Source organism: Tamandua tetradactyla, chromosome 5 (assembly GCF_023851605.1).
Source record: "Tamandua tetradactyla isolate mTamTet1 chromosome 5, mTamTet1.pri, whole genome shotgun sequence".
Lineage (NCBI taxonomy): Eukaryota > Metazoa > Chordata > Mammalia > Pilosa > Myrmecophagidae > Tamandua > Tamandua tetradactyla.
In genome coordinates this window covers 97,008,730-97,021,334 of record NC_135331.1, presented here as the reverse complement: position 1 = coordinate 97,021,334, position 12,605 = coordinate 97,008,730, and the positions used below count along the sequence as shown (strand labels likewise).

Below are 12,605 nucleotides of genomic sequence, written 5' to 3'. Positions count from 1 at the left end.
CACATCCAATCACACTGCTACACAGAAGGAATATCCTCTGAGGTTTAAGAAAATTTTAGCTAAGAGGACACTGCTACTACTTCATGCAGAAAATATTTATGGGGCGTTAGAAAACTGTAGGCATGGGTTATTATAGTATATTACTGCATTTTAATTATAGATTCCAGAAATACAATTTAATTTGCTATAAATCTCACATTCCTTTGAAATGGATCCACTCCTCCAATATTTGTTAATGTTCCACATTTTTTTGTAATTTCTGTATATCAGTTTAGAAGCTAAAGACAGCTGTTGGAGAGTCTCTATGTTATTCCTTTATATCAATTGCCAATTTGACTTTCATTACAGTACTGTAGGATTTATTGTTGTGTGAATATAACAGTGAGATGAAACCCATGTTTAAGTTCTGCAAATAAGTTTCAGTGACTTCCAAAACACCTCAACTTCAACTTAGTTTCTAAATTTGAGTTTGTGGTTTTACATGCAGTTATTTGCTGATCCATTTTAGCATGCAAAATCACACACTGGCTAGGTTTGGGTATAGTTATTGTGGCAACAAATAATGGGTCAAAATTTCGGCCCATTTAACTCACTAGGTAAATCTTCATCACCAAAACGGTGGCAGTATTTTGACATTTATGTATTTTGCTGTTGGTATAAATCAACTATGGTGTATTTTAAGAATTTACAGAAACAATTTCTGGTTGAAACTCCATCCAAATATGTCATTCTGCCTGCTTACTTTATGTATTCATATTGAAATTATTGGGTAAAATCTTATTCTGCATAGGTGGGGATCTGAACACATTTACTAATATGACCATGCATGGTAATATTAGTTTTTCATTGTTTGAGAGGATGAGGGTGATACTGCTAACTCATCATCCATAGAACATGCAATTTAAGTCAGGTTTCTTCCTTTAAAAAAATTAAAACATAATAAAAGTACAGGGAATAATATAACATGTTTTTGACATCTAGAATTTCCTTCTCATTTTAAAAAAGAAATAAAATAGTTAAAATATTAAAGATAAAGTTGAAGTTCCCTTGTTTGCCTACCAAGGCCCTTTAACCTCCACCCCTCACAATGTCATCACTCCCATTAATTTGCTGTATCCTTTAAGTCCATATTTTTATACTTTTAATGACATAATTTGTAGCTCCATGAGCAATAGATAACATTGCTTTTTAATTATGTAAATTCTATCATAGTGTTAATATCATTCTTGTTTATCTTCAGCATTCTATTTTAGAACTCTATCCATTGCTATCTATACAAAATTTGCTTCGTTTTAACTTTCTGTAGTACTTTTTCTATAGTACTACATTGTTTGAATTCTTTATATGGTATCCCATTGTTTGAATCATTCTACCACAGAGTCAGCTTAGTTGTACATCTTACACCAGTTTCTTGCTATCCCAAACAATGTTGCAGTCAATCACTGAATCTCTCTCTCTCTCTGTATATATAGATAGATAGATATAATTATAGCTATGCATATATAGATATACATAGATAGATAGATAGATAGATAGATAGATAGATAGATAGATAGATAGATAGATAGATAGATAGATAGATAGATAGATATACCAGTATACCTCCCAGATTTCTCTCTAGGAAATACACCCAGTAGTCTGTTGTTATCTACCAGATATTGTAAAATTGCTTTCAAAAAAGATTTTAACAATTATGTTCCCAACATCAGTATATGAAGGTTCCCATTTCCCTATATCGTCACCAACACTTTTTAGTTAGACTTTATTATTTTAAATTTTGGTCAGTCTGATGGATGCAAAATAGTTTATTGTAATAGTACTAACTTATGTAGTCCTGACTGTAAGTTTGAGCAATTTTTTCAAATATTTATTAACTATTTTCAGTGTTCTTTTTTTGTGACCTATTAGTGTCATTTGTCCATTTTTTTTCCTGAATGTTTTCTTTTTCCTATTGATTTTTGAGAGTTCTTTATTTCAAATATTTATCTTTTGTCAGACATATGTATTGCAAATATCTTCTCTCAGCCTTTTAACTTTCTTTGTGGTAAATTTTATCACATAGAAGTTTTTTTTAAATTTTGAATTATTTGAGCAAATATTTTAAATCATTCTTTCATGTGTGTGTTTTATATGTTATGTAAAATGTAAAAAAAAAAAAATCCCTTACTCCCTTGGATTGATTGATAGGCTTCTACATTTTCTTGTATTAGTGTTAAAGTGTTATTTTGCCCATAAGTCTTTAATCCATTCTGGAATTTATGTGTGTGTGTATGGTATGGGAAAGAAATCTAAATTTATTTTTTCAAGATGGATAACCAGTTATTCCAGTACCATTTATTAATTAGTCCATCCTTTCTCCACTGACATAATGCCACCTATGCCTTATACAGAGTTGCTAAAAGAGCACAGCCTCTTTCACTGATCTAACTGTTCCTGCACCAATACCACGCCATTTTAACTGTGGTCGATTTTTTACATACCTTGATATATGGTGAGCAAGTTGTCCTTCCTTGTCCTTTCACAGAATTGCTTTCTGCTATACTTGAATATTTGCCCTTCCATATGATTTTTAAAATCATTTTGTTTGCCATGTTCCATAAACAAATGCTGTGGCATTTTATTTCAATTGCATTGAATTTATAAGTTATTTTTCAGTTTTCCCATTCCTGAAGTGGTATATTCATATATCACTTCATTTATTCAGGTTCTCTTTTTGTGTCTCTTAGTATTGTCTCTTTATTTTTCCCATGCATTGCCCATTTTTTATAAGATTGATACTTTGTCATCTCATACCCATTGTAACCATTATGAATAATATTTTCTGATTAGTTGTTGCTGAATTATTAGAACTTCATTGATTGTGCATGTTGATCTTGCATTCAGCAACCTTGCTGAACTTTATAAGTTCTTAACAGTTTGAAGATGCTGTTGGATATTCTATGTAGAACACCATATTTTCTGTGCATAATTTTAATCTCATCCTATCATTATTTCTTATAGCTCTTTTTCTTGTTGAGTACATTGGCTAGAACCTCCTAGTTCAATGTTAGAGTGGTAGCAGAGATGGTTGCTATACTTGTCTTTGGGTTGTTTTACAATTATGGTATGAGTTATGATACTCTCTTTACATATACATCCTCACCTATTTTCTCTTGAGTTTAACATTAAAATTTTCAGTATGGGTACTCCTAGTTAAGGTTATGAATTGTAGTCATGTAATGAAATAAAGTTATCATATTGGTAAGGAGACTCAAACTTAACCTCATTAGAACTCTTTTCTAACCTTCTGAATCAACCCATTCACATCTGTTATCATTCATTCATTCAAAATGTAGTATGTTGGAAATAACTTATTTTCAGGTTCTTAGCTACAAGTATTTTGCTCCACTTGACAGTGTTGGTATTCTAGTTTGCTAGCTGCTGGAATGCAACACACCAGAAACAGATTGGCTTTTAATAAAAGGGGATTTATTTAGTTAGTTCTTCAGAGGAAAGGCAGCTAGCTCTCCACTGAGGTTCTTTCTTATGTGGGAAGGCACAGGATGGTCTCTGCTGGCCTTCTCTCCAGGCCTCTGGATCCAACAACTTTCCCTGGGGTGATTCCTTTCTGCATCTCCAAAGGCCTGGGCTGGGCTGAGCTGCGAGTGCTGAGATGAGGTATGCCAAGCTGCTTGGGCTGTGCTACATTGAGCTCTCTCATTTAAACACCAGCCAATTAACTCAAACTTCATTCATTGCAGCAGGCACGCCTCCTAGCCAACTGCAGATGTAATCAGCAACAGATGAGGTTCACTTACCATTGGCTCATGTCCACAGCAACAGAACTGAGCACGTTCACCTGGCCAAGTTGACAACTGAATCTAACTATCACAGTTGGCTTCATGGAAAATGTCTTATCATTAAAAATATACATTTTAAATCTCTTGGCATTCTTCAAAAACTCTAGTTGTTCAAATTATTTTTGTTTGCAATTTCTCTTTTATAGACTCCTATGAACCAAGCTTCAACCCGTTCCCACTGCATTTTCACTATTCACTTATCAAGCAAGGAACCAGGATCTGCTACTGTCCGACATGCCAAACTCCATTTGGTTGACCTGGCTGGCTCAGAGCGAGTTGCAAAGACTGGAGTAGGGGGACAGCTCTTAACAGAGGCCAAGTACATCAACCTGTCACTGCATTACTTAGAACAGGTAACATGGTCAGAGTGGAATGTAACGATAGCTGTCATTTGTTGAATGCATATTATGCATCAGGACTTCAAATTGAGTTACACATACACCATTTCATTAAACCTCACAACAGCCCTACATTGTAGATATTAGTTATTACCCCTATTTTATAGGTTTGATACTCAGGCTCAGTTAATTCCCAAAGTTACCCAGCTAGTGATGGGGTGAGGATTTGCATCTGGTTTTGCTTGGGTCCAAAATCTATATGCTTTTTTTCACAATGCCTTATTGTTTGTATTATAAAAGTAGTAGTAGTGTGAATATAGGTAATAAATGACTTCCTGTGGCCTAGTTTTTCAGGCTAGTAGATTAGCATGGGAACAAAATTTTAAGATGACCAGTATTTTTTCAGCTTTGGATGAGTTCATCTAGTTGGTAATTTTGGTTCTGCAGTGATTCTCTTTGCCTCTATAGCTTCTTCTTCCCACTCCAACTTGACTACAATTCACCCTATTTCATGCTCTATTTTAAATTTCAGAATTTAATTCTAAGAGTAGAGATAGCTCATCTGGATTTAGTAAAAAAGTCTCTAGAAAAGAACAGCCCTTATCTCTAAAATGAATGGACTGAATTAGATGATTTTTCAGTTGAATTAGATGATTTCAGCTCTGTGATTATAAGTGAGTTAAAGTGAATGTTAAAGATGGCAACCATTTCTAAATTCTAAAAAAAAAAAGAGGGAGAGACAGGATCAAAACCTGGAGTGGGAAAATGCAGAGTATATTGGTGAGGTAGAAGGCCTTGTTCATGAATGTTGAAGGCTGAAATATTTGAGAAACAAAAAGCCTGTTTTAACTGCTGAATGAACCCTTTAGAGACTGATACTGTCCTGAGGTTCAATGCTTTGTAAGGGTTGAGTAGGCTGAAAATCTGATTGAAAAAAAACCCAGGGAGCCCTATCTGAACAAGGTGTGCACAATTAGGCTCTGACCCCATGAATCGCAGCAATGCAGCACCAAGTGATTAAGGCATGATGGCACTCAGGTCAGTAAAGTGTTTCTGACAAGAGTCAGCATACCTGAGCATTTTCTTGGTCAATTGTTACACACTTATACTTCACAGAGCTTTTACTTAATAGGATGCCCGTAGAACATTGATATGAAAACGTAATGGACTATATTCAAAGTGCTTTATTCACATGGTAGCACTATTTTAATTCCCACTATGGCCATCTGTTCATACCAAACTATGTTCATCAGTTGAATCAGATTCCGACCAATTATAATGACTCAAAAGAAGTGTTCTGCCCTTACCCTTTCTATCTTCATTCTACACAACCTTTGTGAGCTGCTACGTGTCGCCAAAACTTTTCTTCTCCCCACATTTCTCCTCTTCACAATTCTTGTAAGAGCCTCATGCAAGTATGCTTGGTGGCTGCGAGGCATCTGATTTTCTGTGTAACTTATTTATTTCAAAACTATTTATAAGGACCTATAATGTGCCCAGGACAGTGTGAGTTACTGGCAACCCAGGGATGAACAAAATAGAAACAGTCTTTGCCTTAGAGGTGTGGTGGTCCTGTGCAAGGAGATATGCATTAAATAGGTAAAATTAAGTATGTAGCTACAATCCAGGTGAGAACTAATGAAGAGAAAGGAAAAGGAGTAAGGAGAGCTTGTAGTAGGGGCATTGACTTAATGTGAGTGGCAAGAGTTAAGGGAAGTTTTTCTGAGGGCATCATATTAAAGCAAAGGAGTGAGCCAGGCAGGGAGTGGGGGTTGGAGCATGTCAGGCAGTGGGAACTGTGTGGCTTAAACCTGGTACTAACGCTGAGCACCTCAGCCCTTAGTGCCAGTCCAGGGACATCAGTCTACTCAGAATCTCAAAGTCATCCACAGGTCACCGATCCTTGGCTCTCTGAATGTAATCTATTTATTTTAGACTCATCCACTGCATGAGCTGATAACATTTACAATGATAAATAAGAACTTCCACAAGAAGGACTAAGGTTACAGCATAAAGGAATGGAGAGAGGAGGAGAGGAGATTATCTGAAGTGAAAGAAACATAAGTTTGGAAAAACTGCAGGATGCGGACATGGGCATGTGGGTTGAGGAAGTCTAGGAGTAACTGCTAGAAAGCAAGGGGTGGATAGAAGAGAACCAGTGAGTACACAGAAATCAGAATAAGAAGAGTCTGTAAGTAATAGAATAATAGAATAGAAGACTTTTATAATTAAATCCTGTTTATATAGTACTTTATCTTAATAAAGCTAATGATACTGGGAGTGTGATGCAATGTAGTTTAACAAGTTTCATTTGTTCATTCATTCAACAAATCATTATTGAATGTCCTTTGGGTGCTGTGAGCTGTTAGGCAATGGGTTGAAGGTATGACTGAGAAATAGCCGGTGGCTATCATGTTACCCAATGAAAGAGCAAAGCATATAAGCAAATACTTACAATTCGATAAGATAACTGCTCTAATGTAAATACTTAAAAGTGTTGGTAATTAATTATATCCTCTCTGTTTCAGTTTCAATATATAAAATGGAGATGAAACGGGAAATAGACTGGCAACCCATCTTACATTAATTAGCCCAAACTGGTTATAGAACTCTCTTGCAGAATTGTAATTGCCTTTCTGGCCATAATTTTGAGACCTCACACCTGCTAGCAGGGTGCAGCCTTTCTGAGTTGAATGCACCTTATTGTGCTCATAAGTAAATAACTTTCTGTTTGCCATAATAATGTTGGTTTTGGAATTCTCCCTGTGTATGCAGTACTTTTTCCAAAAAGTTTCCTCAAAAACATTTTAAGCCACAATAACAGGGTATATCTTGGCCTTAGAAATAGAGTCCATGGGAGAAAAAAAAAGGGGAAAGCGCATACTTGCTTTAAACTGTAAACCTCACTGAATGCCCCTGTGTGACCCATGATCTCTATCAACCCAAACACAAGTGAGAAACCACTGGGAACAGAGAGTGTTTGCTCTACCTCTACAGGAATCAGAAACGGGGCTGCTTTCAGCAGTTATCCAACACATGTGGGGCTTTTTCAGAGTTTGTTTCTACTTGGCTAATACTGACTGTTGTGTGCAGGAGAAAAGCTAATGGTGCCAGTGCTGGTTGTAACCCCTTCAAATCATTGTCAGTTTTCTGAGGATAATTTCCCATACCCTTCTGAACTCTTTAAAAGAAAATCTCTTCAATTCATTAATAATAAACTGAATTACTCATTCCAGTTTCTAGGTACTTAGAGATATTATTTAGCGTACTGTGATGTTCTACTCTCTATCACTTAAAGAATGCCTTTGGGAACATTTGTCATTCTATCTATACAAGAAATCCAGAATGAAAGTAAATATTTTATAAAGCCAGATCTTATGACTACCTTGCCCTGTGCCATTCAGAAGATAATTTGTTTCCTGCTCAATTTAGAGGTTACAGAGCAGCCCCCAAAAATGTAATCTATTTCTGCCTCTCTCCCTAATACCAACCATTTCTGTCACTCTGAAGATTTGTATTGCTCCTATTAGATTAGGCTTGTTATGATTTCCCTAATACCCCCTGGATCATACCTTAGAGCTGCTAAGTCACCTGTGCAGGTCCTCTTCTGAAGAAACGACCAAGGTCTAGGCTTATATGAAATGACTGTAGCAAGTCTCCCAAGGGGTCCTAAAGAACACAGCATGAACACTACTCCACAACACTGAGTACTTTTTGTTTTACTAAAAATTACCCAGAAATGATCTTTCTTGACCTTTAAAACATTTCTGTAAGATAGGCCGGCATTCTAATCCTTTCACAGGTAGGGGAACTGAGACTAATAAATTTAAGCAATTTCAGATCATACATATGAGGAAGCTAGATTCTGACGCCAAATCCTGGATTCTTTCTTTTATCATGTACATCTTCATTTCTTCCATTTTGTAAAACTGTATTTTCTAATCCATATTGCACATTTTGAATTTTAATTCCTTAACAATTTTAGAGCCCTCTTTAGAGAGGACATTGAGTTTGCCTCCCAACATCCAGTGGGTGGCAGTCATGTGGACTGCCCATCTGGAGCCCCTCCACCTCCAGTGGCATGTTCCCATTAATCTAAGCCAGTTGGTGCATGTCTTTCTCCTGGCTACTGTGATTGGTTCACGGGTGGGTCCATGGCCAAGTGGTCCCTAGTAAAGTGCAGGACTTTTATTTAATGATTAGGGAAGAAAAGTCCTCTCTCACCTGAGTTGTGAATAAAGAATTATGTAACATCAGAGCTTTTGGCAGCTATTCCGTGACAGTAAAGAGAACCAGACTTCTACCACATGGGAGGTAAAGCAGAGATATGAATAAAAACTAGTCCTTGGTGGTAGCATTGAGCTGTTGGATCATTTCTAACCTAAAGCCCTTCCTGTTTCAGTTATATGAGCCAATAAATTTCCCTATGGTTGAAGCCAGTTGGGTTACATTTTCTGTATTCACAACCAAAAGCAAGTTAACTAATGTGCCATTTAGTTTAATATAAACTAAAAAGTTACTAAACATGTTCTCCTTTTTGACATCTAAGTTGTCAATAAAGCTGTTGAATAGAATAGACATCAATATTGTTTCCTAGATCAAGGAAAAAAACATGAAATGAACCCCAGAGCATTTACAGTGTTGTTAGGCACTTAACTGGTGATTCATAGACAATAAATGCACCATCTCTGCACATCTTTAGATTAATCCCTGTTTGATCTGGTATTTGGTACTTGGGCCTATTTCTCCTGTTTCAGAGATTTCATTTTACTCTTGGTATCAGGGCCTGGATCTCTGCTCAGTATCCTGTGCTACCACCTTGCCACTCAGATGTGTGTCTGCCATACTGCCCACTTCCTCACCAATTACATTGAAATTTGATTCCCCCAAATTTCATTCCCTTTAAGCAACCTTCGCTGACTTCAACTTGAAACTAATTAATCTGATCATTCATATATTTGTGGCACATATATTATATTAATCAGATTTCTTAATTGCAAACTGGAAAATCTACTCTAGCTAATTTTTTAAGCTTAAAGAATCTCAAGAAAGGTCAGAAAACTGGGCTCAGATGCCACTCACTCAGGAGCAATCAATTAGAGTTCACATCTAACCACATCACTGAAATGCTCTAGCAAAACACTCATGTTATTCCCACTTGGCAGTTAGGACATTAAGTCCTGGATCCCAGAAACTTCAGAAGACCTGTTGCCTATGACATGATACTTTCCCACAAATTTAATTTCCTTCCATATAGCCACCTCTTCTTTCTGCTTGCCTCCGAATACCACACAAGTTTGTCTGTTTGGTAGCAGCCAGGTCTCATGCAAAATATCAGTTGCAAGAGAGAGTAGATGGTGTAGATATTGGCTTTCCAGCCTTTATAATATAGGAAGTCAAATTAGAATGACAGTTGTCAAAACAGCAGAGTTAGACAACTTAGTTTCTGCAACACATACTTAGTGCTAGGTATGCAGTAGGGATATACCTAAGAATAAGAAAGAATGAGTCCCTGGCCTTTAGGAGCAGAAATTCTAATGGGGAAGAAGACAACACACAAGTAAATAAATATAACTTCAAATATTGATAAGTACTAGAAGAAAAAGTTACAAACAGATGATACCTGTGTTATCTGTGATAGGGTATTCAAGGAAAGCCCCTAAGAGGAGATAAAATTTGAGCCAAGATTTAAGCGATGAGAAGCAGGAAACTGCACAAAAAAAAATCTGGAGCAAGAGCATCCCATGCAGAAGGAACAAGTTCAAAGGTTATGATGTGGGGCAAACTTGGCTTGTTGGAGCAATAGTAAGAGGGCCAACGTGGGCAAGGGGAACACAGCAGGGGATCAGCTCAAATAGACAGGGGAGTGATTACACAGGAGTTCGATTATTAAACTAGGTATGTTAGGAAGCTAGTGGAAGGCTGTAAGCAGGGTAGTTACTTGGTATAACATATTTTACAAAGATTCCTCTGGTTGCTATGTGGAGAATAGACCAGGGGAGGGCAAAAGTAGAAGAAGGAAGACTGAAAGCCTTGTGCAGTTGTCCAAGGCAGAGATCATGATGGCTTGGACTGGAGTGGTCACAGAAGAGGTCGTAAGAAGTGGTCCAATTCTGAGTATGTTTTGTAGGTAAACATAATAAATCAACCTGTTAATGGATTGGAGGCAGGAAGAAATCAAGAATGATGCTTAGGTTTTTGGCCTGAGCAACTAGATGAATGATGCCATTATTAAGGGTAGGAAAATCCTGGGAAAGAGTCAGGTTTGGGGGGTAGAGAGAAGAGAAAATCAAGAGTAGATATCCAGATGAAGATGTACCAGTTGCTAGGAAGATAGTAGCTCAGGCAAGAGGTTGAGGTGAATAATATTAATTGCTGAGACTTCAAGTTATAGATGGTGTTTAAAGCCAGGAATTAGGTTGGAAGAGGGTATAGATAAGGAGAAGAGGGTCAAGGACTGAGCCATGGAGCACTCTAAAATTTTTTAACTTGGGAAGAAGGAAAGGAGCCATTAAAAAAGAACTAATTTTTGAAGGAAGATGTAAACCAGGAAAGCATGGTGCCCTAATTACCAAGTAAATGAAGCTTTTCCCAAAGGAAGAAATGAGAGTTTGTGTTAAATGCTTACTCAACTCAGAAGTCTAGTATGATGGCTATGAATGCTTTTGGCAAAATGGAAATTGCTGATGACCTGGACAAGAGTCGTTTTAGTGTTATAGTGGGCATGCAGATAGGAATGGTCCAGATGAGGAGAGAAATTAATTCAGAAGAGAGAGAGGTAGCTGTAGGAGAAAAGTAGGTGAGAGCAGAAAAGGGAGAGGATGGAGTGCTGTTCTTAGAGTAGGAGAGAAATAGGAGGAAAGGCACAGTTTAAGGGGAATTTGATGATGGGGCATGAGTAGTTTTGATCAGGTCGCTTGTATTTTTCGAGTTCTGGTCAAAGGGTAGCCATCAGCTTAGACTGAAGGTAGAAGAGTATGGATAGACGCTTGAAGAAAAAGCAGAGGTATGAAGACCTCATTTCTGACAGTGGAAATTTGATTTCTGAGAAAAATATTATAGGATTACTGGTTTGTAACAAAATCTGTTGCCATAAATTTAAAGCAACATTGATGGCATACTTGTATGTTTTTGCTCAAAGTGGTCTTCAAACAATGATGTTCCCTCTTCATTTTGTAAACCAAAGTAGTGCAAAAGGTTCTGATAATGAAAATTATGTCTCCAGAGGAGGGAAGACTAAAACATGGCTGGTTTTGGCTGAGGTATTTTCAGTTGCAGTGTCTTGTGATGCTCCAGAAGTCACATCTGTGGTAACCTTTTTTTTTTTTTTAATGTTTTTATCGATAAATCTTCACACACCCACATTCCATACATAGTGTACAATCAGTAGCTCACAATATCATCACATAGTTGTATATTCATCCCCATGATAATTTTTTGGAACATTTGCATCACTCCAGACAAAGAAATAAAAAGAAAAATATATAATATACCCTTTACCTTTCCCTCTCATTAGCCACTAGTGTTTCCATCTACCCAATTTATTTTACCCTTTGTCCCCCCTATTTTTTATCTATTTTTTATCCATATTTTTTACTCATCTGTCCATACCCTGGATAAAAGGAGCATCAGGCACAAAGTTTTCACAATCACACTGTCATATTGTAAAAGTCATAGCTTTGCACTATTGTATTCAGGAATCAAGGCTACTGGAACACAGCTCAACAGTTTCAAGTACTTCCCTCCAACCACTCCCATACACCATAAACTAAAAAGAGATATCTATATAATGCATAAGAATAATTTTCAGGATAACCTCTTAAGTCTGTTTGAAAGTTCAGCCACTGAAACTTTTTTTTTCTCATTTCTCTCTTCCCCCTATTAGTCAAGAAGGCTTTCTCAAGTCCTTGATGCTTGAGTCCCAGATCACCCTGGGATTTCTGTCCCACATTGCCAGGGAGATTTATACCCCCTGGGAGTCATGTCCCATGTAGCAGGGAGGGCAGTGAGTTCACCTGCTGATATGGCTTAGAGAGAGAGATCACATCTGAGCAACAAAAGCGGTTCTCTGGGGGTGACTCTTAGGCCTAATTTTAAGTAGGTTTAGCATATCCTTTGTAGGAATAAGTTTCATAGGGTCAAACCCCAAGATTGAGGGCTCGGCCTATTGATTTAGTTGTCCCCACTGCTTGCAGGACGATCAGAAATTCTCCAGATGGGGGAGTTGAATATTTCCTCCTTTCTCCTTAGTCCCCCAAGGGGACTTTGCAAATACTTCTTTGTTCACTACCCAAATTACTCTGGGATATATCAGGGCATCACACTAACCTGGACAAACCAATAAGGTCTCATGACATATTCAAGATTTCATGTACTTATGCTGTTCATCTAAACTGATCATTCAAGTTAAATTAGGTAATGCACTACC

The 12,605-nt window shown here is 37.2% G+C and overlaps 1 protein-coding gene across 6 annotated transcripts in view; it reads left to right on the top strand.

The window, feature by feature from the left end:
• KIF6 (kinesin family member 6) overlaps nucleotides 1–12,605 on the top strand; it is a 454,503-nt gene that overhangs the window by 166,334 nt on the left and 275,564 nt on the right. For all 6 annotated transcript variants that reach the window (XM_077161705.1, XM_077161703.1, XM_077161701.1 and 3 more), the window contains one exon: nucleotides 3,986–4,192. In XM_077161705.1, coding sequence (XP_077017820.1) covers nucleotides 3,986–4,192 — 207 coding nt within the window. The remainder of the gene's footprint in view (nucleotides 1–3,985; nucleotides 4,193–12,605) is intronic.